At 45.8% G+C, this 25,159-nt stretch overlaps 1 protein-coding gene across 1 annotated transcript in view; it reads right to left on the bottom strand.

Moving 5' to 3' along the window:
• The window catches only part of LOC142592563 (uronyl 2-sulfotransferase-like), a 157,188-nt gene that overhangs the window by 8,494 nt on the left and 123,535 nt on the right, over nucleotides 1-25,159 (bottom strand). The window contains exon 7 of the mRNA XM_075704081.1: nucleotides 9,651-9,811. Within this exon, the coding sequence (XP_075560196.1) occupies nucleotides 9,651-9,811 (161 nt within the window). The remainder of the gene's footprint in view (nucleotides 1-9,650; nucleotides 9,812-25,159) is intronic.

Raw genomic sequence — 25,159 nt, 5'->3', positions numbered from 1 at the left:
TTGATTTCAACTAAGCTATTATTAACTCGCGTTTGTTCCCTCACTCAATCTGCTCTTTTCTTATCCGTTAACGTTACACCTATCATTCTTCTTTCCATAGCTCGTTGCGTCGTCCTCAATTTAAGTAGAACCCTTTTCGTAAGCCTCCAGGATTCTGCCCCGTACGTGAGTACTGGTAAGACACAGCTGGTTATAAACTTTTCTCTTGAGGGATAATGGCAACCTGCTGTTCATGATCTGGGAATGCCTGCGAAACGCACCCGAGCCCATTCTTATTCTTCTGATTATTTCAGTCTCATGATCCGGATCCTCAGTCACTACCTGTCCTAAGTAGATGTATTCCCTTACCACTTCCAACTTTGGGTGGGATACCTTATCGATGGCTTTTGCGAAATCTAGGAATATTATATCAGTTTGTTCACGGCCGTTTATTGCTTGAGATGGATCGTGAACGGTTTCAATAGGCTGGGTGACTGTGGATAGACCTTTACGGAACCTTTGTTGAGAAGTATGTAGGACGTTGTTACAGTCCACGCATGCCATCAAGTGTTTAAAACAATATGTTCCAGTAATTTGGAACAAGTAAATCTAGGAGAAATCGGTCGAAAATTATTGACAAAGAATGTGGAACCGCTCTTATGAATCGGAATAATTTTTGCACGTTTCCATGCAGAGAGGAAAGGTCCTGTGGCAATAGACGCTTGCAAAATTTTAGTAAGGTATTTGGCAACCCACTCGGCATACCGAGGAAGCCACTCTGCCTATCGAGGCATTTCCTTTACGGGAATGGCCTGTCATTCAAAATTGAACTCACCATAGACAACCCCCTTCAATTCTTGGATTTAAGCCTCACGTTCTCAAAGAATCATGTAAGCTTGAGCTATTCATCGCTACAAAAGAAAGAACTTCCTTACGACTCCGCGCATCCTAAGCTGATAAAAAGAGCTATAGCTTCACTCTGCCAGGGGTCAGCACTCAAGAAGTCCTCTGAACACAAGATGCAGGACAGTTTTGTCATGCAGTTCATTAGGCTTTCAAAAGTCGGCTACCCTCATTCGGTCCTGGCATCCGCCGCCGAATCTTTGTAACAGAAGCCAGAAGCGGGCGCTCCCGTGAATGAGGCAACAGCTGGTGAGCAGAGTCGCCTAACGCCGCAAGTTGTGCCGTATGTGTAAAAGATGAGCCACAATTTGGAAATGGTAACCCCTCCCCTACCGCCGAACGGGGTGCAAGCGAAGCTCGGGATCCGCGGCTCTTCGTTGCTGTACCGCCTCGTCTTCGCGCTCCATCAGGGCGAGGTCGTCGCGTCTATGATGAGCTGTTTCTCCAGTGAGTCCCCGGCGGCGTTCATGAAACGCCGCCTGTCGTTCGGCTGAACGCAAGACAGGCCGCCCGCTCCCGCTGCCGTTCCTTCAACGCAACCTGCTTGCTCTTCGGCAGAACGAACCAAACGCTGCCTCCCTATCTGACTGCCGGGCCTGAACAGGCGGGTGAGCCATGGCCGGGCTAGAGGAGCGATGCGCTCTAGCACGGTCTTGGGCGAGCGACAGAAGAACTTCAGTATGGTCTAGTTGGTGTTCGCTGCATATCCCATTCACCGCAAATAAAGACGGGGACAACGGAAGAGAACAGAAGAACGACACGCGCAGTAACTTTCAGCCGGTTTATTCACGGCCATCTGTGGCAATATATAAACAAATGCAACAGGCACAGAACGCCGCAACAAGAACACTTATCAGACTAGCGAGGCAACCAATTATCAAAAAAAATGTATCTACAATTAAAGCAACCTGATGGAAGTATCACTAACACAGTCTTGGCCTTCCTTTTTTATGTAATATGCCTCCACCCGTTCGCGTGCAGCCTGGTCCTGGCTAGTACCTAGAATCTATATGTCCTTGAAAAGCGAACACGCGATCACACCGTTTCCCTCGTCCGGAGGGAGGGGATGCCTGTGATTGGCTCTCGCCTTGCGCTGCGTCTTCATGGATATAAAACCCCGCCTTAAGCCACCAGCGGCTGAAACGACAGTGGCTGAATCGGTTAGGGTGGTGGTCTCGCAAACCGGAGGTCGGTGCTTTCAATCTGCAGCCCGACAAGCGATTGTTATTTTTACGCGGCTTGAGTTTTTCAGTGCGGCAATACCAACACCGACGCCTACACGAGTGAGGCAATGCAAGCTTCGCTTGAGAAAGTGGTCACTAGGTACGGAGTGCCTGTCGTGTTCTCCGCTCCAAACGGGCTGACCCAACTGTGTCCCCGTATAAGGGGCAGCTCGATGCAAGGCTGCCAATTAAACTTCTCAAACCCTACGTGCGCTGCGCCATCGGGATAGATTATAAAATCCCCCTGTCTTGTGGGAGGTCCTATATAGGAGAAACAGGCCGCGGCGTCAATCGCCGAATCAGCAAGCATGCTAATAATCTGAAGAAGGACTTCAGTGCGCATCTTTCAGCGCACTCTAAAGACGGCCCTTGTAATCCGGTTTTTGGTGATGTGAAGATCCTGGGAAGAAGTAAAGATAAACGGCGCTTGTGCTATTAGAAGCGTTTTACGAAAAAAAAACAGTGCTTGCGTAAGCTATACCTGTGTTGTTTCGGAAAATGCAGAGATTACTTTCTTTAGATCTGCCAAGTGATCTTTCCAGTCCTGATAACCGCCCTCGGTAGTGACAGGTGCGCCTGCGTATTAAGAATAGTGTATATAGTCTTCTCACTCTTTTTCAAATAAAGATTTTAGTAGCGCCTGTGACGTACGTGTTCTGTGTCTCTTTTGTGTAATTGTGTCTCCACGCTATATTATGTTGGTAAGCAAACACCAACTAGCCCAACAAGAAGTCCTGCAACATGTTCCACCCGTTTCTTGTTGCGGGTATCTGCCACAGAATGAAAATCAACACCATAATAAACACGCGCGCACGCTCTTTGTCCTATCACCCGTTTTTGGTGTAACGTGCGCGACGTGTGTCTGGTAAGGATCGAGGCAACTACACGGTGGCAGGAACAAGAAGCAGCGAAGGGTTTATTGGCACGCACCTAAATAGTCAGACGCACGCGTGATATCAGTGCTGTCCTGATAAGGTAGCGCAGACAGCGCATGCCCGATACATCCTCTGATGGGTAACGAAGAAGCACAACAGTTTAGGTTACTTGATTAAAGGCCGCGTCGTACCGAAGCCGCTGCGGTGGCCTACTGGTGCGACCCGACCTTCTTGGGACTGGCGTCGGCCTAGGAGGAGATAGCACGTGTTGCGCTGTAGTTGGCGCTGGGCCATCGGCGGACGACGCTTGAGGATGCGGGTGTGTAGGCTGGCACGGTGCAACATCAACCGAGCTACTTGCACTAGAGTCAGTGGACAAGCTGTAAGATGAACCGCAGTCATCATCATCACTCTCGTCTGCTGTCCACTGTTCGCGAGTCTGAAGGAGATGCCGTCTGTTACGTCTAAACACCCGACCACCTTCTGTTTCCACGTTGTAGGATCTCGGAGACGTTCTACCCATCACAATACCTTTCGGGGACCATGTCGTGTCCCTGAGCCTTACGATCGACCCTTTGTCCAAGGGTGACAAATGCTTTCCGCCGCTGGTCTGACGATGTTTTTTGACTGGCGTAGGCTGCACGTCGCCAAAATCGGGCACATTGGACCTGAGACGCCTGCCTTGAAGAAGTTCTCCAGGTGATCGGCCGTCCACAAGCGCTGTAGAGCGGTAGGCCAACAAGCCTAGCCAAAAGTCTTCGCGTGAGTTCACTTTTCTTCAAGAGGCGTTTTACGATCTGTACCCCTTTCTCTGACCGACCATTGGACTGTGGGAAGCGGAGACTGTATGTGACATGAGTGAAGTCATATTTTCTTGCGAATTCTGCAAATTCATAACTTGAAAACTGTGCCCGTTGTCGGTGCACACCTCCAGAGGTACGCCATACCTGGCAAACATTGCGCTAAGTGCGAAAATTGTTGCTCTTGCAGTGGTGTCCTGGAGCTTCTGGACTTCGGGGAAGTTTGAATGCGCGTCAAACGCTACGACGTACGAACTTCCCCCAAAAGAAAAAATGTCTACCCCAACTCGAACCCATGCGCATAATGGGATTGGGCGCATGAGTAACGGTTCTTTCGGTTTCTTGTATGAAAACTTCCGACAAGTCGAGCAACTCTGAATCAGCAGGGATAAGTCGCTGCTGAGCCCAGGCCAAAAAACCAAACGTCGTGCTGTTTCTTTGCATTTCTGCAATCCTAGGTGTCCAGTATGAATTCGTCCTAGGATTTCACGTCGCATGCTTTTAGGTATGACCACTTTTGTTCCTTTCACCAGTATACCGTCCACGACGGAAAGCTCTCACGAAAACGGCTTGAGTTCACCCTGCAGGCTCTCACCGCTTGGCAAATTGGAGATGACAGTGCTCAAGTAACCGTCACGCGCTGTTTCTTGCACCAGCTTCTGTCGCGTAGCGCCCGTGACCAAATAGCCCAGGACTTGCACTGCGTGCACTTCCACGTCGTCAGCGGCGCCAGCGATGTCCTTGTGACTAGCCGGAGCCGATCTTGACAGCATGTCGGCCAAGACGAGGTGTTTTCCTGGCACGTACTGCAAAACGAAATCATATTTCAGAAGTCTTAAAAAAACCTCTGAAGGCGGGGAGGCATGTCGCAGATCCCTTTGGCAGCAATAGATAGGAACGGTTTATGGTCAGTTTCAATAAAAACTTTGTGCCCGTACACGAAGTGGTGAAACTTCTCGCAGCCGAACGAAATGCTCAGAGTCTCCTTTTCAATCTGCGCGTAACGCTGCTCAGCTTGTGTTAGCGCACGGGATGCATATGCCACTGGGTGCCACTTATAGTCATCGTGACACTGCAAGAGCGCTGCACCCATGCCATCTTTTGATGCATCACATGTTATTTTAGACTGCCTTTGGGGATCAAAGATGGCGAGTACGGGTTTCATGGTTAGAATTTGAGTGATACCATTCCACTCTTTTCTGTGGTTTTCAGTCCACTCAAATACTGCGTGTGTTTTGATAAGCGCTCGGAGAAGCGCAGTCCGCTCAGAAAGCCGTGGCACGTACTTTGCAGAGTAGTTGATTACACCGAGCATGCGCTGAACATCACATTTGGTTTTGGGTTCCGGCGTTTCAAGCAAGCTTTTGATAAGTTTTGGGTCTGGCGAGATGCAGTCACGTCCAATGATATCGCCCAGGAATTGTATTTCCGTAACACCAAACCGGCATTTTTTGCGTTGAACGTTAAGCCGGCTTTTTCGACTGCTTTCAAGACCGCAACCAGTCTCTGGTCATGCTGCTGTTTGTTTGATCCCCATACCAAAATATCGTCAATGTACGCATGTACACCGGGAAGGCCCTCAAATACTTGAGTCATCGTGCTTTGAAAGATTTCAGGCGCTGAGGCGATGCCGAAGGGCAATCGGAGGTAGCGGTACCTGCCAAAAGGAGTAGCAAAAGTGCATATTTTTCGACGTCTGCTCGTCAAGTGCGATCTGGTGGAAGCCGGAGTTTGCGTCCAAGCAACTAAATACAGTTGCGCCGGCCAATTCCCCTTCCATATCCTCGCGCCTTGGGAGCTGGAAGTGTTCTCTTTTTATGTTCTCATTAATTTTCCTGGGGTCCATGCAAATTCTAATTCTGCCGTCATTTTCCTTGACGGTAACCAAAGGGCTTACCCAGTCCGTGGGATCGTTCTCTTTTACGATGATGGCCTCGCGCTCCAGTCTTCGCAGCTCTTCCTGAAGAGGGCCCCGCAGGGACAGGGGAATACGCCGCGCTGGTTGAACGACAGGAACCGCTGTTGGTTGCAGGACCATGCTGTATGGTTGCTTCAAGCAGCCTAATTCCTGGAAGAGGTGCTGGAAATTCGTCACTGCTTCGTAGTCTGTAGAGGCGCTTACATTGGCCACTGTGCGTTGAAAAAGGCCCAAGGCTTCACTCGCTTCCAGTCCTAGTATGGCTTGACTGCCGTGTTTTACGACAAAGAACTGGACTGTGGCGGAAGTATTTCCTACCGTGACCTCCTGTGACGTTGCTCCGAAGTATGTTATGATGCCTCCGTTTTAGGCCCGTAGTACCGAGGTAGCAGCAGTCAACGGTCCCTCCGCACGCATTTTCCGGTATGCCGAAAACGGCAGTAAGCTGGCCTGTGACCCGGTGTCTACCTTGAAGGAGACCTTCTTGCCCATGACCTCAGCTTCCACTATCCAGTCTTTGGCATTTCTGTTCCCAACACCAACTTCTTGGATGTCGAAGTTATCGTCAAAGTAGTCTTTGCTGACTTCGGCAATTTTGGACGTTTCTCGACAGCACACCGCAAAATGATTGGGCAAGTGGCATACGTTGCATTTCTTTCCGTATGCAGGACACTGCCTTGGTCTGTGCCGCCGGTCGCACTTTGCGCAGCGGTACTGCTTGTTGCCATCTTGGGCGTTTCTGCTTTTCGGTGCAGTTGCGGGCCCCGCAATAGCGTCAATGTGGCTGTCCGTGGCCCTCCAGACCTCGTTTCGTTGCGCCACAGATTCGGCGACCTTGCAAAACTCTTCCCCCTTCACTAGAGCCAACTGTTGTTCGCGAAGCATTTTTTCGCGCAACTTTGAATTATTCGTGCCGAACACTATTTGATCCCGGATCATTGAATCACGCTGTTCTCCGAAATTGCACTGCCCAGCTTGCTTTCTTAGGTCACGAACAAATTTTTCGAACGGTTCCCCATCTGCCTGCTTCCTCGAGCGAAACAGATATCGCTCATGCACTTCGTTGCTTACCTCAGAGCAGTAAGACTCGAACTTTTCAACGATTGTGCCTAGTCTTCCATGGATTCTTGTGCTTCAAACTTGAACGTGTTGAACACGTCAAGTGCTTCGTCACCAGCCACACTCAGAAGGAGTGCCGCTTTTGCAGTTTCCGTGCGGGGTTGCTCCTTCGTCGTGGTTGCCACTATGAACAAGTCAAACTTCTGCTTGAAGCTCTTCCATTGCTCAGAGAGGTTGCCGGTAAGTTGCAAGGGTGGCGGTGCCTTCAGTAGTTCTATCGCTGGGGCTCTGCCGGATCCACGCTTCGACCCGAAGTGCCCACTTCTGACACCATGTAACGTGCGCGACGTGCATCTGGTAAAGATCGAGGCAACTACACGGTGGCAGGAACAAGAAGCAGCGAAGGGTTTATTGGCACGCACTTAAATAGTCAGACGCACGCGTGATATCAGTGCTGTCCTGATAAGGTAGCGCATACAGCGCATGCCCGATACAGTTGGGACGTGCAATGGTATGTGAATCATCACCAAGGTAGGTGTGGCAGCTTGGGCTAGTCGATACATACTCGGGTGTTTCGGTACGTACTTAGACTAGTTGGTACTGATGTGATCATAATCATCAACACGCGGCGATCAACTTAAAGTGCTAGTTAGCGTTGACACGGTATGTTTCGGTTTATTATTATTATTATTATTATTATTATTATTATTATTATTATTATTATTATTATTATTATTATTATTATTATTATTATTATTATTATTATTGGCGAGTCTCCCGTTGTGGTGTGTACCATAGTACAAAAATTATCACAGTCAACATGTGGCGACCATCTGAACATGCTAGTTAGTGTTGGCACGAGAGAAACATAAGTGCGGTTGTGGCTCATTGTATATGAATCGAGAAAATCATCTCTCATTACATCTTGGCACATTACCAGTACGGACATTTTTGAAAGAGTCAGGCTTTTATTTACCGTGGAGTGCCCATTATTGCACTGTTGCGAAGGAGTTTACTTCTCGAATGCTTTGCGAAGACAGTTGAAGAAACTACATTCCCTAAGAATCAAGCTTCTAGCAGTTGAGAACGAGGACGGGCTGCTAGTCTACCTAATAATGTTTATAGGACTCCACTCTCTATGGTGGGCACGAATGGCGGGAGTTTACTGCGACCCCCACGGGCGTCCAGCAGGCCTCCAGTATAACGGGAGTACTTCCCGGTACACTGAAGTGCTCAAAATGCAAGATTTTGTTACTGACTTGCTGCCTATAAGGTGAAGTTAATCGTAGACTTCGGGGAATCTTCAAATGGCAACTCCAACGATGGGGTGTCTGACTGCCTTTGCTCCATTTTCTCTTTGTACGACGAATTCCAAAGTAAGAATTGCATGCCATTCTTTATAATCTAAAGATATAGAGCGGTTGCGGCTTAATGTGGCGTTGGGTTGCTGCACTGGGGTGGTCGAGGTTCGAATCTTGGCGTGATTCCTTTTATATGCGAAAGGGACAAATGACACTTGGAGCGAAAAAGCCTGCGTCTGTAGCAGCGAAACGCCACGTAAATTTCCACTGGCTGCGACGTCACGAGCACGCCTCGACGGAGCACAAGTAAAAGCAGAGCGGAAGAAAGGCGCCACCTGCTGCCGCAGTGGCACGTCAGGTGTTGCGTGAGGTGAGAGGGCATCGCCGCGACGCCGCGTCACTCGCTCTTGCTCTCAGAAGCCTGTGTTATGCGCACGTTGTTTGTTTGCGCAAGCTCTCGCCTGCGTCCTAAGTGCACCTTGGCGAGACGAAATTAAAGCGCGCCAAGCGTCTGAACGAGAACGCTTCCCGCGAAGAGTTTATAACTCGAAAGACCGCTCAGCTGGAATCAAATGGACAATAATAGTTGCGCGTTCACAACTCATACCAAGTGAATAAGTGTCCTCTGATTTTTTTCAAGTCAGTTCGAATATACTCTGCATGGAACTCGTCGGACCGAACGATCTACCCACACGAAACCATGGAATGCTTTGTAAACTTCGCTTTGAAACAACGAGTTCTAAGTGTTTAATGAGAAACGTCGGGCCGCCAAGGATCAAAAACTGATTATTTTACATTATTATTGAGGCACCTTAATGGATTTATTTATCGATAACAGAAATGTTGGCCATTTATGTCGCCAGCTTTTTCACAAGATTCCATTGTCGAAGAAGGCCAAATTATAGGAAATGAAGTCGAGAACACTGAGCCCCACAGATCATGTAGAATAGTCCTTTATATAATGAACTACTATACAGTACGAAGTAGGTGCACGAGAAAGTCTATGGTGCAGATAACCTAACCTTCGGTTAGCGTTACTATTTACAGAACACATGCGAAGCCGGCCCCCCAATTCACTGCACTAGTCACTGGCACAAAATATTATTCATGCATTATTGCAATACTTGAAGTGCACCGGTCTGAGACACCGTTGAACGTGATCCTGTGCATCCACCCACGTGCACTTAGGGCTCACTCTTCCACTCTCTTTTCCCCATTTCCCTTACTCCCAGCGTATAAGGTAGCAAACCGGATGCTTGTCTGGTTGACCTTCCAGCCTTTCCTGTCCTTGCTTTCTCTCTGTTTCGGTTTGTACCTATGGCATTGGGCTGTGAGCAATAAGAAGACTGTAGGTCACTGGCACTGGCAATGGTTACTGACACATCAATCATAAAAGAGCACCGTGTTTCACCTTTTAACAGTGGTTTACCTCACGCTTTTCTTGTTTGGCTTCCTGTTGAGATTCGTCTAAATGTTCATTATTTTTTTATAAAGGCATGCCTAGGTTTGAGGTTCACCGCAGACTGCGGTAGCATCATCTCAAAGAAAGCTGCACATTTATAGCCATCCGAACTGATAGACCATGATATTACCTTCCTTACGGTACAACGCCGTGGCCCCCCGGAAGAAGATTGGAACGTTCGTTTCCAGGAGTGTCAGCGTTATGTTCAAGTCTTCCAGAACACCCACGACGGAGAAGTGACGCTCAATGTTCCACCGAGCCTTGTCCAGCGCCCAGGAGTTTTGCACAATTCTGCAGATTGTAATAAAAAGAGAACAAACGAGAGAGATAAAAGAAACACCAGCTTCTATATACACACGCGAATATACAAGGCATGTCAACGAATGAAAACGGCCGTAAGCATGTCCAGGAATTCTGTTCATCCCTTTCGGAACTTCACGGCAATCCGCAAGTGTAAGTGAATGCGTAAAATTCAAAAATAAAGTTAGACTTCACAGTATTGGCCGAGGATGAAAAAGTTTCAACTGGCTAGAACGTATATGACTGACTACAAGAACATATGCACCTTTGGCACTAGTCGGAACATTGGTGGTACGTCGAAGCATTTAAAGCAGGTCAGGGATGGTCGGTGAAGTCACAGAACTGGAGGAAATCGTTTTGCACTCTCCTAGCACAGGGCATGTTGCCTTGACGACGCGCGAAACACAAACTGTAAAGCGATTTATTTTAGCTGGCGTTGGAACGGTAATTGCAGAGCTAGTGTGATTCAGTGTGCTTGCACACGTAAGTTTTTGAGAGGCAGCCAGGACGGAGTGAGAGTAATTATGCCTGTGCACGTCTTGAGCGTGCGTGTGTATGTTTGTATGTGCGTGTGCGCGCGTGTATCTGTGCACGTTCGTGTGCCTCCACATTTGCATTTGCATGCGCGCGAGTGCATCTGTTAGTGCATGTGTGCGTGCTTGCGGTGCATGCGTGGGCTCATGTGATGTGTACGTGTGCGACGGTGTGTTCGTGTTTGAGGGTGCATGCGCTCGAACAAATCTGTGGGTGTTTGCGCGCACATGGGTGTCTATGGGTGGGTATTGCGTGTGCGTGTGTGTGTGCGTGCGAGGGAGAGAAACAAAGAGTGTGTGTGCGTGTGAGGGAGAGAGAGAGAACGCGTTTGCGTGAGAGGGAGCGAGTGTGTGTGTTTGTGTATGTGAGGGACAGATGAGAGTAAGAGAGAGAGTGTGTGTGCGCTGGAGGGAGAGAGAGGTGCATGTGTACATGCGAGGGAGTGTCTGTGCGTGTGCGTATCTGTGCGTGCGTATTACGTGTGTGAGGGTGTTTGTGTATGTATGCGTTTTCTTCCCTACACCTACTCTCAGAGACAAATTGGATATGGAGTTTATTTAAACCCATACTTAACTCCACGATACAACAACAAATAACACTGCACTTAGAGCATTACCTCATTCTTAAAGCGAAACCCACAAAAAAAAGTAGAAGAAATCGCCTGAGGCGTCAACATCGCGTCTTAGAGAAAGACATCCAACATGTGCGGGCACTCACATAGAGCCCAGTGGCCCAGTCGACTGTAGTGCTTCAAGCCGCCGCCATTAATACCTGAACCACACCTCGGGTTTCGGTTTTCGGATCGCGCGTTTTGAACGCTAGCTGGGGTGCTTTACGCCGGCTGCGCTAATCGGCATGGAATTTTATTTTTTTCTTCTACAGCTCAACCGCGAGCGGCCTTCTGGGGAATCGATTTATAATTTAAAAAATGATTACGAACGATCTTTACAAACCTGCATCCAATCTGTGCCAAGCGCAATTTCATGAAGTAGACGCAAGATGCCTTGTGAAATAAGGAAACGTTTATTTTGCTCTATATAAATGCTCGTTCGGGGCTTGTGCATCCATCCAAAGTCGTGCCAACAGGTAAGCAGCAATATTTCTGGTACGAAGCTCCACAGAACTGCGTTATCTGAAAAAAGTGAATTACAAGCATGTGTAACTTTGGTATTAATACCTTATAGGAATAACACGTGTAGAAGTGAAACGTGCGAAATGGGTGAATGGGCAGCATGAAAAACAAAAGCATTTCTATTTGACATACATGGCGTAGAAAACACTCGACTCATCCCAAACAATACCATACACAAAACATTACGAAAACATCCGATTTCTAAGCATTCCCCCATTCCCGGGCCTGATTCCCTGCCCTTGAAGAGCACAAACACACGGGTGACTGAGAGTTTCCAAAACAACTTTGGCCTCAGCTGGCGCGATGGTACGCTACGTACACAGAGCTGGCGACAACGCAGCCTCTCAGCCAGTCTATGCTAGACACTCGCGGAATTGCTTCTACTTGTACTCAAGACAAATGCGTGGGTGCAAAGCCTTTTTTCAGCCGTTCAGAAGAGAGAATTGTCGAGCCCCTGGTTTTCGAGCTCCTTGACGTTATCTTCTGCGCAATCTGCTGGCGCAAGCAACACCCTTCAATGTTATCACTCTTGGCATCACTAGTCACGTTTTCGATATCCCTGAGTACCGAAAGAATGCATAGGTTGTTGCGGGGCCAAAAACAGAAAAAAAAACGTGCGCAGCTTGCACTAGTGGTGCAAGGCTGGAGTTAACAGCGGTGCTTGTGACCACCTTGATTTTATGTGGCTTGCCGAAGATGTTCGTTGGTTTTGCGAGCTTACGATAAGTCTTGCTAATTTGTCTCGGCGAGCTTGACGCCGGAAGTTTTCTAGCAGTCGCAGGCCAGGATCGCTTTCTCAGCGACATCGAGCTTTCAGGCACTGGCTTTCGCGTTCCCTGGACTGAAATTCGGGATCCTCGACTCGGCGTCGCCTTTTCTCAGCCGCACCTTAGGCGCGGTGTTCCGAATCAGCTCGGCGGCGACGCATCGCTTCTCTCTTGGCAGTATGAGGCTCTTCTTCGTAAGCCGTTTCTTCTTCGGGTGTCCGGACTTCCTTCTGTCTTCTTATGGCAGTAGCACGTACGTACGGAGTAGGAGAGGCGAGAGGTGTGTTGCCGCGCCAGCAGTTCTGAGCGTTTACTCGCCTGTGGCGTCACGACTCCGCCATACGCGCGTGGGGTGCGAGGAGGTTACTTGGCTAAGTGCTCTCGCAGGTTGGTGCTAGGCAACGCGAGGCGGCGCACATCTGAGCTGAGTTTTGCGATAACGCTCCACGGCGGAACTGAAAGGTTAAACAGCTCCTGTGTTAAAAGCGTCACAAGCTTGTCCCACTAGCATTAAATACACGCCAAACTAACTTTGTCACCACGGCCCAACTGCTTTTCGCTAACTTCGTCAAAAGAGCAGGCGCGGCGAGTCCTAGAAAAGCTACCGAAATTAGTTACAATGATAGGGGACTCATAGAAAGCATAGCACACATTTCCCAGTACGAGTCACTAACGACGCCAGGACGGCTGCGCTGTTTTTCGCTAACTGCGCCACAAGCCTAGGTTGCTTGCCATATACCTAAATTGCTTGAAATACGTCGCAGAATGTCACATAACATTTCTCACCTTGCCGTAGTCCAATAGTGCAATCAATGGTGCTGTGCCGAATAGCAGAAGGAACGCAAGAATACGCCATGGAGCCCAAAAAATCTGGCTACATCCAAAAAAATAAGAAAGGAAAAATGAGAAGAGACGGGAGTCACCGAAGAGGGGAACATCACATGCACATCTGGCCTCGTTCACTTCGGCGGCATGTCCAGTGAATGGCGCATGCATCTGGCCACTCTGGCTTGCCCTTAGCTAGTGCTAGGTAACGCAAGAGAAATGAGTCGCAAATTATAAGTTAACTGATAAGCAACACTTTGTAGTTTTAGCAGGAAAGAATAAAAAAATAACACAATTTCTGTTAACTTCATTTCACATTTTTATTATCCGATGCTTGCGGCAGCTAATGGACAGTATTATTACAAGCGTGACGCATCTCCTGTTGCGAGTTATCGCCGACTGTCCCTTCTTGTTGAATTCCTTTCTCTATGATCGGGGCCTCAGATTTGGTCACGATGGCATAATCGCCATCGGCACTGCCCAGGTGTCCGCCTTCGTTATCTTCCTTCCCTAGGCGGCAGCGCATTGTCTTGATGCCAGCGACGCGTTAAATCGTTGCGTCGCGCTTCTCTTTTGATACTAAGCAAGCTTTCGGCGCAACACATTTGCTGCTACGCCGACACTAAAGCTTGAAACTGCTTGCCTTCGAAACAAGAAATTGAATAAAAATAGAAAGTGAACTATCCGCAAGGCATATGCTCACGAAACCGTATCATTCATGACAATATGGCAAGACTTACAGACGTTTACAAACCACCTACAGTCGACCTTGCAGACATTTTTCTGCATCAGTTATCGATTCAAAGAGTTTATTTCTAAAATATTTGTTCGCATGGTCTCTTATAGAAGCACGTTTAATAAAAATTTATTTGCTCAGCTAGATAATCTTGAGGACTGGCTCCATGTTACTCATTTGCTTTAGCCACTTAAGATCAATTAGTGAAAAGTTAATTATCGTAGCTTTCTTTATTAAACAAACAACTGATCAACTTACTCCGTATATAGATATTACCAATTTGAACATTCGAATAATAAAATGATGCAGCAAGCTTTATACAGGTTTAATATTTTTATTTGGTGCACTTAGAAACAGCTGACATATCGATGGAGCTGTAGGCTTTTATAGAGAAAGTGGGAGAACTTGTAAAGGTTATCTTGGTGCAAATGAAGTTCAAGAGCTGAAACGCATGTGCCCAGCCGTGCACTGCTGCGTTTACAATGGACTGTCCTACATTATACAATAAGCCCCTCAGCGTTACGGCACATACGACAAGGCGCGAAAACATTGTGCCTGCTCCCGATAAGATTTCTGAGCATTGGTGGCATAAGGCTTGATCTCCTGGCGTTAACAGGAACAAAAAGAGCTGTCTGGAGAAAAGCATTGGATTTTTTTTCAGTTCTTTGTAACATAGGGAGCAGCGTGGGCATGTGCGTTAGAACGAAAAGTACTGAAGTATTGCGATGTGTGCTTTGCTGTATATATTTTGAATGTGTAATGTTAAGACCTAAAGAAGAAAACACAGGGATATTGGGACAATAGTGAAATACGTACAGTCTCGTTAAATACGTGCTCTCACGGCGCGACAATGGTTGAAGCGGACCCAAATCCTCACGGCTACAATGGCACGCGAAATATTAATTTAGTTTATTATTTACCATTAATCGGAAAGGTGTTAAGCTCTTCAATTTTAGTATGTCGGTGCCGCAGTGCAATCTTGGGGAATCCTCCGATAATGTTTCAGTTGCTTCCACGGATGTTCGCTACTCCATTTTCTTAATAAATGAATGAATGAATGAACGAATGAATGAACCAATCAATCAATCAATCAATCAATTCCTATAGCGCTGCAGAAAATAGCGCCTCTTCATCTTCATAATCCCCCTCTCTCTCTCCTGTCTATCCCATTGCAAAACAATGTTACTGTGTTGCATATGACTGGGCGCCGAATTGCAATTTCTTAGGGATGGCCAAGAGCGCGGCGTGCAAATTTTGGTGCGCAATGACACAGTAGAGCACCTTGTGTGCCACTTCCATATTCAACGCTCTGCTCCTTGAGCTAGTACTGGCCGCTTCGATGGCAGACCGGTCTCGGCGGAAAATGTCCTGGAAACTTGGCCTAAACACCATCGAATGTACAAGTCCACAAAAAACCAAGTATGTTTCTTGAATGCGACTACAGTGTGCGCACGAATGTTAGCGGGCATTCCTCTGCCGAGTATGTTAACTCTAGCTATCTCTTCATTCTTTTTTCTTATATTCCTTTTTCCTTATCTCACTTGCTTTTCTTTTATCGTCTAGGAATAGGAGTGTCAAAGTGGAAAAAAGTGCGTATGCGTGAAGTGTGTAACGCCACGTGGTAGAGATAGAGAGGAGATGGGAGCTTAGGAGCGCGTACACACACACAGGCACACACAAACACACACGAAGGGAAGTCAAAATGTAAAGGGGCTTTTGAGAAAAGGTACAGTTTTTCTAATGATACAAAACTGAAATATACATTTTTCTGCATAACCTCCCTACATTTTTCAGCGCACTTTGCCCAACGTTTCACAAGTTTTTTGATTCCGTCAGAAAAAAATGTTTTTTTTTCGTTGCACCTGTAACCAATTTTGCACTGCATCAATGACTTCTGCATCGGTTGCAAATCTTCTTCCACTGAGTGCTTCCTTCAATCGTCCAAACATATAAAAATCACTTGGAGCCAAGTCTGGACTGTATGGCGGGTGTTCCAGCAATTCGTATCCCAACTCTTTTATTGGTTCGGCCATCCGTTTGGCAGAATGTGCAGGAGTGTTTTCTTCCTCCAGTATGACACATTTTCGCAGTTTCGCACGACGTTTCGATCTGATTGCAGGTTTCAGTTTAGTTGGCAACACATCACAATAGTTCTCACTCTTCCCAGTTTCGCCTCTTGAGATGAAGTGAACGGCTACCCTACCACACCTTCCATGTCTCACAATAGTGTTAGCATAATCTTACTAGCTGATGGTCGATGTTTAAATTTAACTTCTAGTGATTATGAGTATTTCGAAACCATGCTCGCAGCCTTACTTTCTGGTTTGTGATGGTTACACAAGTTACAGCAACAGTTACAGTAACAATTTGCTGTGATATTCTTAAGTTAACAGGAAAGTGAAATGAAGTTCTCCTCGAAAAAGGACGCTTCTTCTATAACAACATAACACGACTCATCACCCTAGGCCCGCGAAGCATATTTTTCAAGCGAAGTTTCCTTTGCCACCCTTCCTAGACTTTCAAGACCACGGCTGCTAGGAACTGCTGCTTTAATGCGGGATAGGTCATACATTAGGGAAAAGTGAAATACGTGCCCTGTTGTTGGATCGAACCTCGGTCTTACAGCGCATAACCCCTCAGCTCTAATCGTTAGGTCACTATCGTACGCATACTGCAATGGGGCCAACGCCGACTAGCTCGTAGAGATCATCGCCACGTGTCACTCTGTGTAGCTAGGGCGCCCAAGTAGTTGCGAAGGGGCTACGTTTGGACAACATGTAACATGTATGATGTGTTTTGTGCGACGGCGTTCGGTATGATATTTCACTGGCATTGCAATCAACGAAATACTAACGTATTCCCAGCACTCTTTATGCATTTAAACAAAGCTTTGGAGCATGTAGATCGCAAAAGGTCTGTTGAAACTTCCGCAGTTTTTTAGGTTGATATCCTCTGAGAAAGGCGTTCTGCAAATGGCGCCGTTAGAGATCACCTCATAATCCTTCTAGGAGTATAATGGAACAATGCAATGGGAAATACAATCACCTTTTTGTTTGCAGCTAGTGTATCCTGACCTGCAAAACGGAACGAAGCAACCTCTGCTAATCTTCGCTTCTATCAAGTACCACGCGTGCATTCTCAGCACTTGGTTTTGTAGTTTTCAACGGTAGAAATCATATCTTAGTATGCCGCTGCAGCACGCATGTAAATCTCATGCGGATTCCGCAAGGTGTGGGAACTTGTTTAAGCGACAATGATGGAGAGGAGGTGCCCGGTTAAACCTATATATTTTAATGTAATGGAAACATTCCCAACAGAGAGCTGTAGCTTAATTACTACTTTAAAGCAAGTTCTGGAATTCTTGTGTGCCAAAACCACGATATTATGAGGCATGCCTTAGTGAAGGACTCCGGATTGATTTCCCCACCAACTTTTATTTGGCATGCGCCCAATGCATAGTACATGAGCTTTTTTGCATTTTGCCCCTATCTAAATACGGCCGCCCAGGCCTGGATAAAATCCAGCGCTGTCGGATTTAGCAGCACCACGCCAAAGCCACTAGGCCAGCACGGTAGCTACTGCCACAGGTTCAAACCGAAAGAAAAAATACAGAGATAGTGGGACAATGGTCACGTATGTACAGCTGCGTTAAATACGGGCTCCAACGCGGTGACCGTGTAAGAAGCACGACCAACACTTCAGCGCTACATCGACACATGAAATATTGGTTTATCAAGTACCAGTAATCGGAGCAATCTTCAGCTCTTCAGTTTTGGCATGCTGGTGCCGCAGTGCACTGTTGGGGGCCCCCTTCGACTTTCATTCAGCTAATATTTAAGGTGACTGTACTACATTCTTCTTTTCAATCTTTTTCCGGTGACCTTTCTCAAAGTACTCTTACAAAGTAATTGCTTGGTGCTATACGCGCAAGCATGCATGCATGCATACGAAATTTCTAGAATGATGTCACAGATTTTATTGCAAAAAAGTAAAGGTGTGTGAACAGTCACTTTTAAGGCCGAAGTGAATACGAACCGAACGGCGCCAGAAGTCAGTCGAATCTAATATTGAATACCTTTCGCATAGTTTTGGAATGAATAGCCGCTATCACAATAATATGAAACGATACTCAGATTACAGCGTTCTTAAAGTTAGCAAGTTTTTGTAATTAGATAGTATGTTGTAAAAATTTGTTTATTAAAATCACAAATAAAGCATTAGGAGCAAAACAGTAGTTTTTTTTTTCGTATGTATATGGCTCTTCAGAGAATGCGAATGATCACTGTTCGGCCTATAAAAAACGGCTACTACCTAAGGGATGGAGCCACTTTCACTGCTCAAGCTCTCATGTTCTATGTCTATACTTTGCCCACAGGGGTGAAAACTTGCCATACTTTTGCAACAATTTTATGGTTACTTGCGAGCAGTTCACGTTCAGAAATATTTAAAAAGTAATAGGGAAATACTGGCCTATAGAATAGTGAATGAATGAATTCCGGGATTTTACGGGCCAAAACGGCGCTCTGATTATAAGGCACGCTGAAGTGGGGAGTCAGGATTAATTTTGACCATTCTGGATCTTTATCGTGCCCACAATGCACGAAAAACCAGCATTTTTGCATTTCACCCACACCTAAATGGAGTTGCTGCGGCCAGGTTTTGATCCCGCGATTTCGTGCTTAGTGGAGTATTAAATAATTTCGTTAAATGTGTAAACGCACAGGCAACACAAGGTCTAGTCTATCTCTAAGTTTTCACTCAATGGAACTGTAGCCCGTCTGTAGTGTCACGTTGTGGTGATGTGAAGAACAAGGCAGCTTCAAAAGAAGGAGTAACAGACCTAACTCATCATTAGGCGAGCTTGCGCAGGAAAATTAGTAACACTCAAAGCACAATGATGTCACGCAAAGTCGCCTATCGTCGGAATTTGATATACGGATCAAGGCATCGGTTCATCGGACTTCAGTGCTCGTACATTGCAGTGTAATGGCTGGCGCTCACGTGTGATTGAGAATGTAACAACGCGTGGCCGCGTTCCCACACGCTTTCATGTTGTAACTCCTTTTGAGCACGATAGTACGCCAGTGTTGGCTTCACGCGTGTAATCCCCTTAGATAACGCTCTTTCGCTGTTCAATCGGGGACAACACGCTGGAAATTTCGAATATATGCAAGGGTGTCTTAAGCCAAGCCATACCAATGTAAATGCAGTTAGTGGTTAAAGGAAGCTCACCCGCAAAACAAAGAAAAAGAAGGAAAAACTCAGTACCCTTTCACTCCGTGAAGAACGATGATCAGCGAAACTGTGTACGTGGGCCCCTTAATGGCCCAGCATTTCACTCTCTCGGGTTCGGTCCACGTATGGGGAGTGTTCAACACCTGCTTCACTCACGCCGCAGGTCGGCCCGCTATTGTACTATCTTCGAGATCGACCCACGTATGGTGAGTGTTTAACGCCTGCGTCCCCTATGCCATGGGTCTGCCCGGTATTTATTTATTTATATTTTTATTTATTTATTTATTTATTTATTTATTTTCATACTCTCAAGGCCCGGGGCCATTACAGAGAGGAGTGGTAATTATTACAAATAAATTCGTTCACAATATTCTTGAAGTTTGTGGCGTCAGAAATGGCAGTGATGGAGGCAGGGAGGTGGCTCCAGTCATTCGTCGTTCTTAGTAAAAAGAGATCAAAATAAACTTTGGTGCGACAAGTTGGAACTTCAACCTTAAAACGATGATCCCTCGTGACGATATGTATGATGGCGGGGAGATAAGATCATCTTTAAGTGTTTCATTAGTCTAATAAATCTTATGAAAAAGGCATAGCAGAAAGTATTTACGACGTAATCTAGATTAGGCAAGCCAAGGGTTAGTTTCATTGACGAAACACTTCAATGACTACAATCATTCGAAAGAATAAAACGAACAGCTCGGTTTTGAATGGATTCGATGGTATTTTTTAGCTTTAGAGCAGTAGGGTCGAAAATAGAGCATGCATATTTAAGTTAGGCCTCACTAAGGATTTGTACCGAAGTAACTTGACGTCCGCAGTTGCCGACGAAAAATTACGCCGCAAAAACCCAAGCATGCGACTAGCGTTACCGTAAATGTAATTAACAGGAATGTTCCATGTAAGATTGTGTGTTATGTGGATACCAAGATATTTGTATGATGAAAACTTTTCTACAAGTATGTTGTTAATATTGTACGTAGGAAGGGTGGTATTTCTGACAGCACGTGACACACGCATCTCCTCAACTTTATTAGAATTGAGCTTCATTTGCGATCTAGAATACCATGATGTTACTATGCCAATGACTGGTTGAAGAGTATCGCAGTCGCCAGGGTTAGAAATGACACGATTGAGAACACAGTCATCAGCGAATAACCTAATTGAATGATTTAATTTGGTCTGGGAGGTCATTAATATAAATTAAATATAGTAATGGTCCTAGAACTGACCTTTGCGGTACATCGGAGGTTACTCGGGCAGTGGAAGAGAAACTTTCGTTAGCATGAGCAAATTGTGAACGGTTAGACAAAAAACACTCAATCCAAGCAAGCACCTTACGATCAATGTTGAGGTTACTTAATTTAGTTAGAAGTAATGCATGTGAAACAGTATCGAAGGCTTTGGCAAAGTCTAAAAAAATGCAGTCAATAATAACGTTAGCATCCATCGCCTGGAATGAATCTTTAGTGAATGACGAAAGCTGTGTTTCGCAGGAAAAGTGTTTTCTAAATCCGTGTTGCTAGGGGGTAAAAAATAAGTTTGACTGGAGAAATGAAACCAGGTGTGAGTAAATTATGTGCTTCATTAATTTGCAGGGAACGCTGGTTAGGGATATAGGTCTGTAATTAAGCGGGGAGTAATGATCACCAGACTTATGTACGGGAATCACCATCCCTGACTTCCGATCGTTCGGAAGGATGGTGGTTTGAAGTGACTGGGGGAGCAATGATTCCATTCAGAATTATAGATGAATATGTAATAATTCCCTTAGTAATTTCGAGTCGATACCATCTACTCCAGTGCATGCAGAAACTTTTGAGGTATGTATCAACTTTACAACCCCATCAAGGTCAATGGTAATAGGAAGCATTGGAAAATAATGCACATAAAAAAAACAGCGCTTGCGCACAGAACAGAATCCGAAAATACAGAGATGAACGCGTCATTCAACACTTCACAACAGACGCTGCGATCGACAGAATCGTTGTTAAGACCACACAGTTCAATGACACTAAAATTTTTACCGTTGACCACACTCCAAAGTTTCTTTGGGTTGTCTTTCAAGAAAGAAGGCAACGTGTGCTCATAAAATGTTGTTTTCGCCTCAGCTATAGCATTCTTGTAGTCCCTCAGTGCTATTGTGTAAGCAATCCAACGCTCATCACTGCCACTTATTTTTGCTCGTCGGAAAAGCCTTCTCTTTTTGTTCAGTAAACGTTCAAGACTCGAGTTAAACCAAGATGCGGGAGAATTAAACACGTTTTTGCGGGACGTACCGGTTAATTAAGGAGTTGGCTTTTTCTTTGAATAATGACCAGTTTTCTTCAACTGATTGGGAGTGGAAACTCGGAATGTAGTCAATAATGAACGATTCTAGTTCGTTATTAATTGCAGCAAAATCAGCATTTCTGTAATCAGGAATAACTTTCGACGAGGTAACAGACGGGATGGTTAACTGCCAATTACACTGGATTATACAATGGTCACTAATACCAGGTAGGCAAGTTAGAAGGGAAACAAATTCTGGGAATGTAGTGAGGATTAAAGCTAGGATATTAGCGGAGTGTGCAGAACATCGAGTAGACCTCAGAACAAGGTGGTGCAGGTTAAAATCGAGGCAAAGGCTGATGAATTCGGAATGTTCCGAACAGCACTGTTGGATTGAAGGGGGATCAGTATGCCAGTTAATAACAGGAAAGTTAAAGTCCCCGAGGAGTATAAGTGGCGTGGAAGGGAACAGTAAAATTAGACTATTTAAGGCATCGTCAAGGTCTGAACAAAATGCTTTAGGTGAAGAAGGGGGCCTGGAAACGACGCAAATTATAAAATTCTTGCGTTCGAAGCCTAGGCGTGTACACACTAGCTCTAATGGTGACGCAAGCCCAATTGCAGCAGTGGTAATCGAATCAAGAACACCGATCAGTACACCGCCACCACACCGCACATCATGGTTATGTCGACAGACACGGTAAACACCCTCGCATTCCAAAATTTCACGAGCGTCAATTTTGCTAGAAAGCCATGTTTCTGTCAAGATAACAACATCGGCACTGCACGTGTCGACGACAGAAGATAAAGCATCCCGCTTGTTGCATACGCTGCGAATATTCGAATACAAAAGAAATATTTTTTGCCACCGGACCAAGACTCCGCTATGTTCGTGAATTGCTAGAGCCATCAGAAAGTTCATTTAACATAAAGTTTGTTGAACGAAGCTCGTCTGTGTGGATTTCGCAGACTCGATCAGTTACCGGACGGTAAACGTAACTTTTTTGTCGATTTGTAGACGGTTAAGGCGTAGCATATATTTCTGTCCGCTAGCCTTTCCGAATTCAATCAACTTTTTTATGTGACAAGCATATGGCGCGGCAGAAGTCTTCGCTAACAGAAATGCCAGAACCTTTGACTTTTTTTTCGCTCAGTGAAAACCTTTTGCTTATGCTTTGAAGACGAGAATTTTACTACTATAAGCCGGTGTTTATTTGCTTTGTAGGAACCCAGCCTGGTTGGCGCGGGAAAATGCTTCGTCTATTAAAGTTATCTGTGGCAAACTGGTAAGGCAGTTTCGAATTTTTGTTTCAGATTCGCACCAGTTCTCAGCTGGGACGTCAGGAATCCCTTAGAATATAAGGTTATCCCGGCGAGAGCGGTCTTCCAGCTCGTCCAACCGAGAAGTTATTGCTGCAGTTTGGTCTCGCACAGCTTCATCAACTACTCTCGGTAGATCACCACCATTATGATTTGCTTCATATGATTCCGCCAGAGATTCAACTGTTTCGAGCCTACTGGATAAGCTGGAAACTTTTTCCTCAAGTTCTGCTCATTAGCTCGGACCTCTTATAGCATCCCTATTTCCTCGGTATGGCGTGCGTCAGTTTTAGACGGCAAGGTGGCAATGGCGTCTAGAATCTCATTTTCAGGACCAGTGTTTTGCTCCACGTCCCCACCTAACAGAAGCAATTTAACAACATATGAAGCCGCTGCATGGCTGCCGCTCCGTCCAGCCCACTCGAACTATCTTCGGGATTTTTTTCCTACACGCGGACACGATAGTGGGCAAAGTAGCCCTTAGCTTCGCTGTGAAATTACAGTTGGTGCCTTAAATAATAAATGAAATGTGGTGCACGTGGTAGAAGGGCCTCGCAGGACTGCATAGCGGTGCCGATACACCAAAACTTCAAAAGCTAAACACGGTGCGATTACTGGGATTTACTAAACCACTATTTCGGGCGTCGACGTAGACGGGCAGTCTAAGGGCCGCTTTCCCCACGGGTGCTGTGTCGGATCTCAAATTTCTTGCGACTGCACGTTCCAGCACCAATTGCCACAAAATGGCGGTGTTTCTTTCTTGGGTCTTAACATAAGATTGGCAGAATATACGCCGCATGCGACTAATCTCAAAATTTCAATATTTCTCGTTCCAACACACAGGGCAGCGCTGTCCAATGTATTACAAAGGAAGTACTGAAAATTTTCTCTGATGCGTTCCTCCAGGCAGCTTTTTCATTCCTAATGATGCCAGGAAACCAAGCCTGATGCCGCCAACGCTCAGAAATCTAATTGGGAGCGCACACAATGTTCTCGGACACATTGTTTGATGTACCGCACCGCTGAGGTGCTCCTTCTATAATGTAGGAGAGTCCATTGTAAAGGCAGAAGTGCACGACAGGGCACATGCGTTTAAGTTCATGAAGTTGAATTGCGTCAAGAAAGCCTGCCCAAGCTTTCATCCTTGCTTTATATTAAGTGTGCTGCACTATCAATATGCCAGCTCTGTTTAACAGCACGAAATAAAGAAATTAACCGATATAAATTATGGTGACCTCATTTTATTATTCGATTGTTCAAATTGGTAACCTCTGTATACAGAGAAAATTTAGCAGTTTGTGTAATAAACGAAGCTACGATAATTCACTTTTGAATAATTTATCTAAGGCGGCTAAAGCAGATGAATAGTTTGGAGCCAGTCGTCAAGATTATCTAAATTAACCCGGCAAGCTGGGCGTGTTGGTGATTGAACATGTTCCAATGGGTGGGCAGGGCCACCCGGACGAAAGACGAGAGGAAGTGCTCGTACTGTGTATTGCGCTCGTATTGTGCACTTCCTCTCGTCTTTCGTCCGGGTTGCGCTGCCAACCCATGGGAACAAGAGATTATGTAGCTGAGCGAATAAATTTTTATTGAACATGCTTCTGTAAGAACCACGCGAAGAAATATTTTGCTATTAAACTCTTTGAATGCATAACTGACGCAGAAAAAAGAACGTCTGTAACAGCTACCTGACCGAGCCGAGCTTCTTGTGATATTGTCATCAATGGTATCGCTCCGTGAACATGTTTCTTGTGGCCCGTACGCTTTCGATGTATATTTATGTTGGTTTTTCGAAGGCAAGTGTCAGAACAGCAGTCAACGTGTGCCGCTGAAAACTTGCTTGGTCGCAGAAGGAATGTATGACGCAGTTATGGTGCAGATTTAGCGCGTCATTGCCCTCAAGACACTGGGCTGCCGTTTTGATGCCACAGCCAAGTGTGGGCTCGAGAAGATCATGACCAACCTCTTTGCATGGGTTAGCCCTAATGTCACTACCCCTGTGATCATTGTTAGAGATTCAATGTGGACATTTCAAAACGACACAAGAAACAGTTCAGTGAGTTTGTGCTAGGAGAGTTTAGTTTGCAGTGCCACAACAATCGAAGACACTCAACTACTCAACAACCGTCGTGTCAACATTTAACTTTGGCAAGGATTCTGTTTTAGGGTGGAACTGAACCAATCACTGTAAAACACAGCAATTATAAAGCTATTGTCGCTATCATTACCAAATGATGAAAATAAATACATGTTCCCTTGTCTAACTCTGTGTGATATGCTACAGCTTAGCTGGTCACCCAAGTTCAGAGTGGAATGACTGTTAATTTTTTTGCGCCTGTTTCACTTTCAGAAATAGATAATGCTATAAGGGCAGCGTCATTCGTTCCTGTCTCGTGGATATAAATATGGGTTGAAATAAACTCTATTTCCGATCAGCCTCCTAGAGTACGTGCAAGCAAGGAAATGTTCGCTCGCTCAAACATATATATAAACACAAACACACATCGCTTTCTTTCTCT

The sequence above is a fragment of the Dermacentor variabilis genome, chromosome 9 (genome assembly GCF_050947875.1).
Source record: "Dermacentor variabilis isolate Ectoservices chromosome 9, ASM5094787v1, whole genome shotgun sequence".
Classification (NCBI taxonomy): domain Eukaryota; kingdom Metazoa; phylum Arthropoda; class Arachnida; order Ixodida; family Ixodidae; genus Dermacentor; species Dermacentor variabilis.
Note: the sequence above shows the minus strand (reverse complement) of the source record. Positions and strands in the feature narration are given on the sequence as shown.